The sequence below is a fragment of the Ictidomys tridecemlineatus genome, chromosome 10, assembly GCF_052094955.1.
Source record: "Ictidomys tridecemlineatus isolate mIctTri1 chromosome 10, mIctTri1.hap1, whole genome shotgun sequence".
Lineage (NCBI taxonomy): Eukaryota > Metazoa > Chordata > Mammalia > Rodentia > Sciuridae > Ictidomys > Ictidomys tridecemlineatus.
The window spans coordinates 71,197,625-71,210,982 of record NC_135486.1 but is presented as its reverse complement, the minus strand read 5'-3'; the positions used below and the strand labels follow the sequence as shown (position 1 = coordinate 71,210,982).

At 41.7% G+C, this 13,358-nt stretch overlaps 1 protein-coding gene across 1 annotated transcript in view; it reads left to right on the top strand.

Annotated features, from left to right (window-relative positions):
* Nucleotides 1-2,838: 2,838 nt before the first annotated feature.
* Il2ra (interleukin 2 receptor subunit alpha) overlaps nucleotides 2,839-13,358 on the top strand; it is a 44,164-nt gene continuing 33,644 nt past the window's right edge. The window contains exon 1 of the mRNA XM_005320398.5: nucleotides 2,839-3,092. Within this exon, the coding sequence (XP_005320455.4) occupies nucleotides 2,909-3,092 (184 nt within the window). The 5' untranslated portion in view covers nucleotides 2,839-2,908. The remainder of the gene's footprint in view (nucleotides 3,093-13,358) is intronic.

Below are 13,358 nucleotides of genomic sequence, written 5' to 3'. Positions count from 1 at the left end.
GAGTTGACCAAACATAGGGAGTCAAAACCTGAGAAGGGATAAGAGGAAACCCATGTGGGAGAGGAGCTGGTAGTGTAGAGATGAGATTGGGAAGACAAAGGGATTGAGCATAGCAGTAAATGCCAGGGAGAGTGGAAGCCAACTGTCAAGGAAGAGAGTTATACATGGAGAAAAGGAGAAACTGAAAAATCCAACCCTGTGGTGTCAGATGGGAATGGGAGTGTTGGGAAGTATCAGTGTGAATTCATGGGTTTCAGCATCTATAGAAAAATACAGAAGTAAATATAGACATAAAGGTGAATGTCTGTGTGCATGTTTAGACATACACAAATTCCCAGCTCGGTCCACTGGGAGAGTCCAGGAGTGGTTGCTGCCCCTATAGTAATGAACACATCCAATGCCCAGAGCTTGGTTTCCAAAAAGAGTTCTTTGAAAGGTACCAGGACATTTTGGAAAAAAAAAAAATGGCTGACTCCCAGGGCTGGGACAGAGAACATACAAAATGGACCTGAAAAATCTTTCCATGCACCCAAAGCAAGGAAGCACTCAAAGAATAACAGGGACATATCAAAAGGAAAGAGAAATCAGCTTGAATTGACTCCCAAAGGACAAATAAGAGATAAATTGAGCATTAAACTAAGTGAGAGTAATTGAGTATAACCGGATGAAATAGAAGAGCATGAATCCATATGGATATAAATAAATATGAACAAAGTGAAAGTCTGAATATAATGGGATATTTACATCATTTCACAAAATGCTTGTTTATTACACAGGAGAAAAGAGTAATTTTAAACCCAGAACACACCAAACAATCAAGTGGCCAAAGTGAACATCATGGGTGATGAGATAAAAGGATGCAAGGAGAAGAGCAAGCATGGATTTAGTTTATCCCTGCCAAAGACGCTAAACCTGAATCCAGTGAGGAAGAAACAAGGAGCTAATACAAATTTTGGGATACCCTACAAAATAATTTGCCTATGATTCTTAAAAATGTTAGGGTCATAAGAGTCAAGAAAACACAAAGAAATTGTTGAAGACGCATGCCAGCTATATGCAATTGGTGATTCAGAACTGAATCTTTTTGCTACAAAGGACATGACTGAAACACTAGAGAAACCTAACTATAAGAACTGAGTGACTTCGTAGCACATCAGTGCTATTTCCTGATTTTGATGGTTGTGTTGTCTCGATTCTGGAGAATATCCTTGTTTGTAGGAACCCATGTTGAAGTATTTAGGAGTGATGGAACAACATATTGGCAACTACTTTCAAACAGTCTAGGTGGAAAGTTAATTGTGTTATTTTTTCAATTTTTAGTTATTTTTTTCAAAATTACATGATAGTCGTTATTGCTAGCAAAAATTCTTATCTTAATAACTGGGACAGACCCTGGAGATAGTAGGAATTATAGCCCAAACATTCACCTGCACAGTGGCAAATACTCCTAGTAGTGAAATTATGCTTGATATAGAATCTTTTCTTATTATTTTTTAATTTTTTAGTTGTAGATGGACACAATACCTTTATCTATCTATCTATTTATTCATTTCTATGTGGTGCTGAGGATTGAACCCGGTACTTCATACATGCGAGGCAAGTACTCTGCCACTGAGCCACAATCCCAGCCAATGGAATCTTTTGAAAAGAGAATATTGTCACATTTTTATAGGCACCCCATTCCCAGAAAGAAAACAGTTCACTTTTTTAAACTTGTAAACTATGATACTTACCTTGGAAACCACTCAGTTCATTTTCTGACTGCCAAGTCTCTTTTTATTTTTATCTTTTTATATTTTTTTGGTGCATTATAGTTGTACATCATGATGGAATTTGCTGTTACATATTTGTACATGCACACAATATAATATAATTTGGCCAATATATTTCCCATGCCCAGTCTCGTCTCTGAGGGAGTGTTATGGGCAGAGATAATCCCTCTTGTAACCATGAATTCCTTTGTTTCCCAGGTGGTCTTCCTTTTATCAATGCCTTCTTTCCTGGCTCTCTAATACTCTAGAAATTATATTTTACTGTAAATAGATGACAGGCAAGGGGAACAGATTCCCAGGTCACAAAACAGTCAACCATATCATGAAAACTACAACAGAGCTCTGATAAATAAGCAAGATCAAATTTTACAAAAAAAAAAAATTCAAAGTTTAGAACCTAAAATCACTTCTAGTAGGATCCTTTAAGACAAAGACAAATCTGAAGACAAAGTATCTTATAAAACCACAACGTACTTTGAAGAACCCTGGACACCACGTTGAAATGATTATGGCTGGTACCCATTATATGTCATAGGAGGTTATTTGTGAATTCTGAGTATTAGTCAGTCCACTGCTTACTTTTCCATGATCTGAATATTGGAGATCCAGCCCCAATGCCTGCTAGACTTTGGAAAGAGACTCAAGGTTGGACTACTTTAGGAAATGCCCGCTATGGAGAAGGCTGCCTTTCCCTGCTCTCCTGTGATTGCCCCCTCCATCTCCTGGTTCCCCTGCTTGCAAAGCTGGGGCTGGGGAGGGCTTAGTTTTCAAAACAGTAGATGAGACCACTGCCAAGAAGTGCTTGCTCACCCCTCCTTTAACAGCAGGGGAATCTCCCTTTCCTTTTATAGGTGAAGCTGAAGAAAGATTCATAAATGAAGCCTGATCCTTCTCACCAACCTCAGCCCACACCTCCCAGCAATTGAACTTGAAAAAAACCCTGGTTTGAAAATTACCACAAACTCTGTTGTCATCAAAAAAAAAAAAAAAAAAGAAGCCACTTTCTATATTTGAGATCAGAGAACAGAGTGGTAGCACAATTTCCTGGCTGAACACACCAGTCTGATACTTAAAGAGAGCAACTCCTGGCTGTCATAGAGACTGGCTGGACCAGCAAAGATGACAGGTCGAGAGGAATGAGTCTTTGCTCAGGCACCCTCCCAGCACCATGTGAGAAAGCTGCTGACAGGCAACGCGACCCACTGGAGAGAATCGCTTCCTCTTTACTGTCCGAGTTGGTCCCAAGTGCCAGGAAGATGGAACCAAGCTTGCTGATGTGGGGATTATTCACACTCATCATGGTACCTGGCAGCATGACAGGTAAGAGGCCATGGTTGCCCTTGGCATCTTGAAAAGGCTAGTAGATGTCACCTCTACCCAGCCACTGAGCCAGAGGGGACACCAAGTAGAAAGTTATAAGAAGGGAGGGAACCTTGCTTCCTACCTCTTGTCTACAACCCACGGGGACCTCATTTTACGCCTCGGTGGTCCCTGGTTTATAAAGCAAGCTTGGGTGCTAAGAGACTCTAATCATTCACAGTTCTTGACAGTTCTGGGAAGAATAGTGATATGATATTTGGATGTTAACAGGATACTGATGAGCAGATTCCTCAGGACATTTTTCTTTATTCTCCAATGAATTTAGTTTCCCACTGTAACTCCCACCCCAACTATAATATAATATTAAAAAGCAATGGGCTGGGTTTTGGCTCAGTGGTAGGTTACGTGCCTCACATGTCTGAGGCACTGGGTTCAACCCTCAGTACCACATTAAAAAAATAGATAGATAAAATAAAGATATGTGTCCATCTACAACAACAACAAAAAAAACCTGTTAGACAGAAAAGGACTAGGGATGTGGCTCAGTGGTTGAGTGCCCTGAGTTCAATCCCCAGTAACCAAAAAAAAAAAAAACAAAAAACTATTAGAGCCAGGCTTGGTGGCATATCCTGTAATAATAGCAGCTCATGAGACTGAGGCAGGTGGATGTTGAATTCAAAGCCAGCCTCAGCAAAAGCAAGGTGCTAAGTAACTCAGTGAGACCCTGTCTCTAAATAAAATACAAAATAGGGCTGGGGTTGTGGCTCAGGGGTCAAGTGCCCCTGAATTCAATCCCTAATACCCCTGACCCTAGCAAAGAAAAAAAAAGCTATTATACCTCTCTTTATCCAGATTAATTTGCCTGAGACACCAGTAACTCATATATGAAACACCGGAATAATTTAAGAACTCAAAATATTTTAGCTTCTTTGCTTTTACTGCCTCAGGAAATAATACCTAGGAAGCTTCTTTTAAGTGAAACTTTGTAGAAATTTTAGAAAATATAAACATACATTACTTTTTCCTATATATACATAAATTTCCTATATATATATATATATGTCTGCATATATATATATATATATATATGAAAATTTTCAACTTCATCATCCTAGTTTTTTTTCAGTTTTTTAGAGAAGTAAAAATCCACCAACTTATTACTCAAACCACCCTTTCTAATTGAATGTGAAATTTCTGATAACATTTTCCCTTGCTACTCAGAAAGATAAATAAGAAAGTATACATATATTTTGAAAGTATATAATTTCGTGTCCTAAACTTCTAGAAATAGAATCCTAAATGATTGCCAGAAGATGTGTTACGAAAAGAAAAATGATGCTACATACAAGGAGTGTGTTTGCTTGCTTTGGAGAAGTGATTATGTTGTGTTGGGAACATACTGACCAGTGTAGGAATTTCCCCACTTTGGAAATAAAGGGTTATGATTTTAACCCTTTTGTGGTTCGTCCCTCAAAAGGGTCCTTGCCAGGTCAATCATATCCTGAAAAACAAAATCTTCACAGTCAATTGCGCCCTGCCTCTGGGAAACACATTTCAAGTAAACTTGTGTCATTACCAGTCCCTGGGGTTTAGCTGGGAATCAGAATGGTCTTGGTGGCAGAGTATCATGCTGACTTTTTTGTTCACTCAATTCTCCATTAGTCTACCTAACGCCTCTTCTGCCCTTTCCAGTACGGCAGGCAGAAATTTTACTCATGTAGTGAACGTGACATGGCCCTGATAAACCTTGTCGGGAGGAGAAAGGCCAAGAGTGGCAACAGTCCACGTAGGGCAGTGGTGAGCCTCAAGGGAGTGTGGGCCGGAAGTAGGACTTCATGAAAGTGGAGTGCCAACAGGACCCTGAGGAACTGGTGAACTTCGGTAACAGATTCCATATAGAAAGGACAAGTGAGCAAAGACACAGCAGAGCACTAGGGAACAGCAAGGGGTCCTCCATGTTCCCTGAATTGGGTGGGGATGCTGGGATGCTGGGAATGAAGACTGAAAAAGTAGGATAGGGCCAAAGGGGTGATCCAAAGCCTTGGAGAGCACGTGAAAGCCTTTGAATTTCACTTGGTAAGTAAAATTTTTAGAAAAGAAATTATCACTTAGAGAGTGACTTCTTCATGCCAGACATATGCATCTTATTTGTAATCCTTATAACTACTTTGCATTGTGGATGTCATGAACCCATAGATGAAGAAGAACTCAAAACTCAGTATCACACAGGCCATGAGAGGGCCAGGGCTCAAACCCAGCCTCCTGGCTTGTGCTCTTTTGTTCACTGAAAATAGGGTTAGAAGTGACTCTGGCATAGATTGGAGGAAGATCAGGTACAGGGAGAAGGGTCACAGGTCTCTTCAAAATAGTCCAACCAAGAGGCCAATGAGAACCCAGTGATAAGAGAATTAAATGAATTGAGATTTTTGGAATCAAGAAACAGCACAGGAACCACTCCAGAGAAAGAAAGAATCTCATCTCAAACATTTCCTCCAAGAGGAACTCGGTCTTAGGATAAGGAAGTCTCTTTATTCCCCAGGAGTCAGAGTTCTCTAACGAAATCAGTCTGTCAACAGATGCAATTTCTAGCTGATTCATAAGGCAGATTTTCATTCTGAAAATTTCCAAAGCCACCATTTAAAATTGTGATGAGGTACAGGGGATGTATTAGTCAACTTAGGTGTTTTTAATCTCTATATTACTGGGTCCTGGGATGTGGTTAAAAAGAGAATTCTCCTGATGTTGTCAACACAGCACGTTATTGAAGCTACCTTTCTCAGAATTGTGGAAATTCTGAGGGCTTATATGTCCCTTGATCATCTTTTTTTCATTCTAGGAATTCTGTGATCAAATCTTCATCCCCTAGACAAAAAAAAAAAAAAAAAAAAAAAGAGTGCAGGAATCCATCAAGGTGATATATTAGTCTGATTCTCTTTCTTGTAAAGACTGCTGCCCACGCTAGAATTTCCTACCTTTGACTTGGTCATTGAAACACAAGATGTTTAAAGCCTTCACATTTAATCCTTCCATTTCTCTGGATCCCAAAGTATTATTGTGACTGTTACCTTGTTCATCTTCAAAAGATAGAGAGGTAGGCTTTTGCTAAGCATTTTGGAACTAACTCATAAAAATAGCCAGTAACTTTCTTTAAAACAGTGTGTCTTAAACAGGCAGTTTGACATATCACCTATGCATATGCTCTATTTTAGCTCTGAGAATTAAAAAGAATTCACTTTACAATTCTATGCAAAACAATTGACTCCCCTGGCGTGTCCAGAGAGTTGCTTATGAAGAATAGCTAGTACGTTCTACCAATCCATTCCACTGGTCTCAAATATGAAAATTTTTCAATTTTTTCTTTTCCCTCTGGCTAGAGATTGGGTTATTCTGGATACTTCCAAGCAATCTCTTGTGGAAGCCATTCCCATGATAGCAACAGGCACCATTGAAGCAGGCTAGCCCTCAGTACACTGGCCATTCAAGTTAATTTCCTGCTCCCTCATGCCCAAGCATGAGTAGAAACCTTACAAATAAACAGAGAATTCCTTTACAAAATAGGAGTGGTCACCTGAGATCAACAGGGAATAGGATTAGGAGGAAAGCAAATTTTGTAGGAAATAGAAAGTGGAGTAAGGCGCCTCCCAGAGACATTGTTGGAGGACCCAAGAGAAGACATGTGAAAAACATGTCTTTTGACAAATTTCTCCCCGTAAAAGGAAAAGGTTGACCAATGAAACCTTTTTGAGAAACTCCCTTTCAGTTCCATCACTCTATCAAGAATTCGGAAAGGAAAAAGAAGCTCTGTTTAAAAGGCATTTTCAAATTGGGGTACTTTTGGAAATGAAAAAAAAATTTTCCCAAGCAAAAACATACCCAGCAGGGTCAGGCTTCAGAGATCTTCAAGTGTCAACAGACTAAAGCCTGGTATCTCCTTGTAGGTTATTTCCAGCTCTTCAGAGGCACTGCCCTGCCCGGCAGCATGACCCACTGCTTCCATATCCCTGCAGTGTAGGTGTTAAGGCAAAACCACTAACTATTGATGAGGTCTTCAGCTGTTGGCTCTTTAAGGGATTTTTTGCCCTTAATCAATGCCCTTGTTTCTCTTGGGAGAGGTTTTGTATGGGTGAAAACCTGTACCTCCTCTCTTTATATGTAGACACTCACTGTAGAAAAGAAGAGAGACTTTAATTCAATGAACGGCTTCAAAAACCTACAAGCCCTTCATCCCTAAGAGTGTTCAACTAAAGCTTGCTCTAGAATCCCGCCTCTTAAATTCTAGCCCAATATCCCCTGCACATTAATTACCAATGATATCCCTTTGTCTATCCATTAGCACATCAGAATTACAGGGATGAAAAGGTTAAAATCCTTGTCTTCAAACTGCTTATCATTTAACCATGGAGATGTCTCATCTACTGAGCAATCCCCATCTGGAAGACTACCAAGGGAAGGCTAGTAGTATTTGCCAGTGAGTCCACATCTTACCACCAAATCCCTGAACTTACTTGTTTTCAAGTAAGTCACTCACTGTTTTCCCCCAAATTCTCTGGGAATTTTATACATGTTCTACTCTAACATTACTCAGATAATTTTTTTGTCTATTTTGGCTGATTTTTAAGGTTACTCTGGAATTTGCCTCCATTAATTAGAGAACACAAGTCCCACTGGGAAATGTCTTTGGGACAATGGTTCCAGGAACCTGCTACACATCTGGGATGTTCTAAAAAGTGATGTCCATGATTGATTAAGAGTGGAAAAGTCAGACTCTCTCAATCTCTCTGGGGAGAACAAGATGTAACAATAACATTTGTTTCAGCTTCCTTAAATGATTTAAGATGCAGTTAAAATTGAAACTTACCCACTTTACAGAGACAAAATGATAATTCCTGCAGTTGGTCTAATTCCATGGTTTTATTTCTATTCCTTGAGAGTAGAGTAGCACTTCTTAAACTTTAATGCATTTACAAGTCACCTTGGGTATGTTTTTATAAAGCAGATTCTGATTTGAGAGGTATGAGTGTAGTGCACGAGATTCTGATTCATACAGGCTCTAATATGAAGCCCATGTTGCTGGTGCGCATGTGTTACTTCTACTGACCCAGAACCTGAGATTAAAATGGGAAAACCAATCTGGAAAAGATCAGATATTGATCAAATAATGCACAGTATAAAGAGCAAAACTGATGAATGTCATAAGTAATGAGAATGGGAAGAGCAATGTGCTACCTGGATAATTAGGAAAGACTTCTGGTTTTTGCTTTTAAAAAGTTGACATAAAAAACAAAAAGTTTGCAATCAATTCTGTCCTGCTGCTACTTTGTGGCTCTGTGGAAATCAAGGTTGTCTGTGCCCCCAGAACCCGGCCACTATTGTCATAATTGGCAGCTCTTCAATCTACTGGTGTGCCCAGCCTCTTGTAGGAACTCCTCAGGTTTCATCTGGTCTGCGGAGTCTGGGCTTTCTGGATCCTTCTGTTCCCCTTCAGTCCTCCTTTGACCCTCAAAGGACAGCTTGGGGTGTCTTCCTTGCATCTGAGTATGCTTCAAAGAAACCCTCACAGTCACGGCTGCCCCAGCAGGCCGCAAAACAGAGGAAATTCTGAACACCCCTCCGCATGAGTCACTACACCATGCTCAGGAATTGCCATCACTGCCCACGGAATCACCCACTCTTTTCTGTTTGGGACCAAAATAGATGCCTCCTTCAGAAGCCTGCTGCTTTCTATACTCTCTGCAATAAAAAACAAAGGCAAGGATAGGTATGTGCCTCCCAGGCGCCTAGTGAGAGCGTGGCTGTACCAGTGGGGATGACATTCAGGGTGATGAGACAGGTGGCAGGAGGAAGCAGTAGGGCCACTAGGGACAGCCCATCACTTGGGGCAGGACTTCTGCTTATTTGTTTGTCCACTCCTTAGTTTACTCATTCATTCTGTAAACATAAGAGATAGGGTTAGAGATATGGGGATGAGTAAGACCCAGTCCCTGGCCTCTGGGAGCTCATCATCTACCAGGAAAGAAACACCACCACCACCATGATGACACACACGAAGTGTGTGGAACTTGCAGACCAGACCCTTGTTCACTTCTGCAAGCCATCTGAAATCAGTGTCTGCCTCTCATTCACATCAGCCTGTGTGTGACACAGAAGAGGGCGGGAGCTGCTTGGTCTTCATTAGCCACCCAAACTTCAACGCCTGCAATTGTGAATTTAAAATAATATAGACAAAGGACATAATACAGACTCTTTTCTTTTGCTGAGGGAATTCCTTTCAGAAACATTTCAAGCGGCACTATTTAAATTTCCTTAATAAACTGATGGCTTCTTCAGCCCCAAGAATCTTTGAGGCACTATTTATAGACAGTGCTAATCAACCACCATGTGCCCGAGTCTGTATGAATCCTTCCAAATCCTAACCACGCAGGAGGACCTTTCCCAGGGAGGGAGGGACCTTGTTGATTCCGTTATTATGGTGGAGTTGCTTTTTGTTTGTTTGGTTTGGTTTTTGTTTATGATGCTAGGGAATGAACCCAGGTCTTCATAAGTGCTAGGCAAGTACTCAACCATTGAGGTACATCTCCAAACCCTATGATGCTTTTTTTTTAAAATACCCTTTTGTTTTATTTATCTATTTTTATATGGTGCTGAGGATCAAACCCAGGGCCTCACACGCAATAGGCAAGCACTCTACCACTGATCCACAACCCCACTCCCCATCCCTAAGTATGATGCTTTTTAAAGAAAAAAAAAATGTCTTTTTAAAAATATATTTATACATATATTTATAAAAGTATACATTTACATATTTATAAAATATAAACATAATATGGCACATATAAATACAAAAATATACTATTAGCTATATATAAAAATATACTTTATAGCTATATATAAGTATTGATCAAATGAGCCCCTTGAAGTGAATCCATTCATCTCCCCAGAGGGAGAGCTCTGTTTCTCAGGTTACCCAGCAAAAGGCAAAGCACTCATTTCTCAAAGTCTTGTTTGAAGTCCCCGAAGCATAGGTTGACGTCATCCTCTTCCTGCCCAGGCACCCTAAGAGTTTCCTGGGAGTTTTGGGGCTGGGGATAGGGCACTGGCTGCGTGACACTGTGCCAGCTGTGGGCAAGCTGTCGGTGGCTTCCCCGGAGGAGGAAACCGGGCCGAGCTGCGACCCAGCTGAGCACCGGTGTGGTATCTGCTTCCGGTACTTGTGGTAGTGACACCTCTGTTCATAGCCTGATTTAGAACAAAAAGAACCTTTGTAGAGGGAAAGCTCCTTATTTTAAGTGGAAAGCAAAACAAACCCAAAACAACAAAAAAAAATTTTAAGGATGTTTTGAACAAAAGGGCAGTTTCCTCAGACAGCCTGCTGATGCTCTTGGCCCTGAGCTGGAGCTGCAGCCCACAGGGCCAGCTCACCAGCCTTGATGTTCACCCCTGGGTCGTTTTCTTCACTCTGGTTTTCACTGCCTCTCACCCACCAGATCATCACTTTTACTTTCCTTTTCCCAATTTATCAGCTTCCATTTCTCTGGCCCAATTTTCAAAAGCTAGTGCCAGAGGACTAGCAGAGGCTCTGGCTTTGTCCCTCTCCCCATGGGATGTGATCATAGCCACTGAGGGCTTCCATGGTCCAGCCAGGTCTGAGCCTCATGCTCTGCCTCCATTATCTCATGGAATCCTTGCAAAAATTCTAGATGGCAGGGACCATCATGAGCCAGTAATCGCTTGTTGAGAAAGCAAGGAGCTGGTCCATCTGACTGCAGTGTGCTCCCACCCTACATGAAGGAAGCAAGCCATGAAGCCATCATTCATTGCACAGGCTTCTTAGGCAAGCCCTCTGTCTACCATTTTAAGGGGCAGTAACAGGATAGCAAAGTTTATTGAAAGAGAAAGAGAAAGAGTGGAGGAAGCAACCCCACGGGAGAGCAGGTCTTATCAAATTGGAGAGCAACAACTCAGTTTTTTGTGAACTCAGTTTTTATTGGGGTTAAGGGGCACTTTCCAGAAGGTCCCATCTGTGCACCACTTCCCAGCTCTTGATGATTGACAGATTATATCAGACTTCTAAATCCCTTTTGCATCTGTTAATTCATGACTTTCTCAGGGGTGAAAAAATAATAGATCAAGGACCTAAAGGCAACTTTGGTCATCCTGGCTTGTGCCTGCTGATTTTACCTGGAACTTGATTTCACAGACCTTGAAGCCACTGAGCTCTCTAGTCTCAAGGCAGAGCACTCTCTCTTCCCTTATTTGGGGAGAGCTTCCAGCAAAAACTTTTCAGTCCTGGGTATAATATGTTGTTTGTCACCAGCTTTATCTTAAGTCAGAGCAGAGCCAGGATGACTGTGTAAAGTTTCTTTAAAAACATGTTGAAGCTAGGAGCAGTGGTGCCCACTTGTAATTGAATCTAATCTCTCAGCTTGGCTAGACTGCTCAGCCTCCATAAGCACATGAGCCAGTTCCCACTACAGATTCCCTCTCACAAATCTATGGTTCTGTTTTACTGGAACAGTGAGGAGGGCCAAGGAAAGACAAAAGACACAGTGAGTTCCAAGAGCTGTCATACTTGTACAAAGCCAAAGATTTGAGGCGTGTGGTGGGAGGTGGAGGCTGTTGAGGCTGGGCGTGTGCAGCGCTATGGAGCCTTCTCTGGTCTGCAGCCATGAGAGAGGGGTGAGATGGCAGCAGGAGAGGAGCCAAGGCAAGGGACAGCAGGATTTATGCTTCAGAGAAACAGCACTGGGCTCCATGTGGAGAGTGATGGAAGGCAGAGATGATGGAGGCCCGAGGGGCAAGCTCAAAGGGTCGTGAGTGACCAAGGTGGGGACTGATGGTGGGCCAGTACCTAGCCTTTGTGCAGCTCAGTTTCTGTTTGTAGGAGTAGCACAGATTCTCCTGGGTTGCCGTAAGCTACACAAGAAAGCCTGCCTAAGGTGACCAGGATGTGGGCCTAAGTGGCCCAGTAGACACGACTCCCTGGACTTAGAATTCACATAGCCAAAGGCCCTCAGCCCTTCCACGTAGATGCTCACCAGCTGCTCAAACTTGTGCAGAATCATGGCCCCAGGCTGCCCTGTCTTCTCCATTTCCTTTTTCAGTGAATGCTATCCACCGGGAATCCTGGGCAAAATCCCATTTCTTCCCTTTCCCTCCTCGTGGCAGCCAACCAAGCCCAAATCCTGGAGATTCGAGGATTAAAATTTCTTAACATTAACAACCTCTCTTCCTCCTCACCCATCACCACCCAAGCCCCAGGATTCGATGCTGTGGAACAGAGGCATGGCAGTAGAAGGTCAGAGGTCACAGTGGCCACAGGAACAGGGTGCAGCCGGCCCACAATGGGGGAACTAGAGGGCACACAGCCGCCAAATCCTGGCTCCACTATCGCTGGGCTGTGTGACTCTGGGAAAGTCACTGAATCTCTCTGTGCCTTGGTTCCTTTGTCTGTAAAACAAAAGAATAATGCCTTGCCTAATTATCATTGAATGTAATTATACAGACGTTATGCTATGGTAGCTTATGATATATATTAATTACTTATTGCATGTTTATATTTTCTTATAATATATAAGAGTGTTGATTATTATACTATTTTATACCATATATTTTATATTTATGTATTTCATTATGTTTCATTACAGTATAAGATATAACAAAATGACAATTATTTTAATTATTATACCATAGTAATTTACATATCTTAATTAATCATTATGTATCTACACATTTCTGGGATGTGTAATGTAATGGCAAACTGCATTAATTTTATCATAATATATTATATTTATGATATATTTTCATTGTGATACATAATATAACCTTAAATAATAGTTATGTTAATTGTCACTAACATTAACAACACCTCCTCCCTCCGTGGCTGTGAAGACGGGAGAGGGGATGCCCCACACAGTGCTTAGCATGCAGCACGTGCTGAGTCTCGGCTCATACAATTGTTATTATCAGTTTCTCAAAAGCTTCAGAGCAGAGTTGGCGCCTGGGCTTTCCCCAGGTGCTGAGACACCTGACGCCCCTGGGTGACACACCTGCCCTTCCCAGCCTCTTGTCTCCCTTTGGCTTATCCAGCTCCTGGTCTGATTGCACTGGGTACTATGCAGAGTATGAGAATGGGACAGAATGCTGTCAGTGTGTAGTGAACTCATGCAGTGCCCGACTGTCCCTTCTACAGATCAACAAGTGATCTATGCCAGGTGTCTTCATCGGGTGACCACCGTGCTGAGAAACACATAATGCACCCAAGAACTT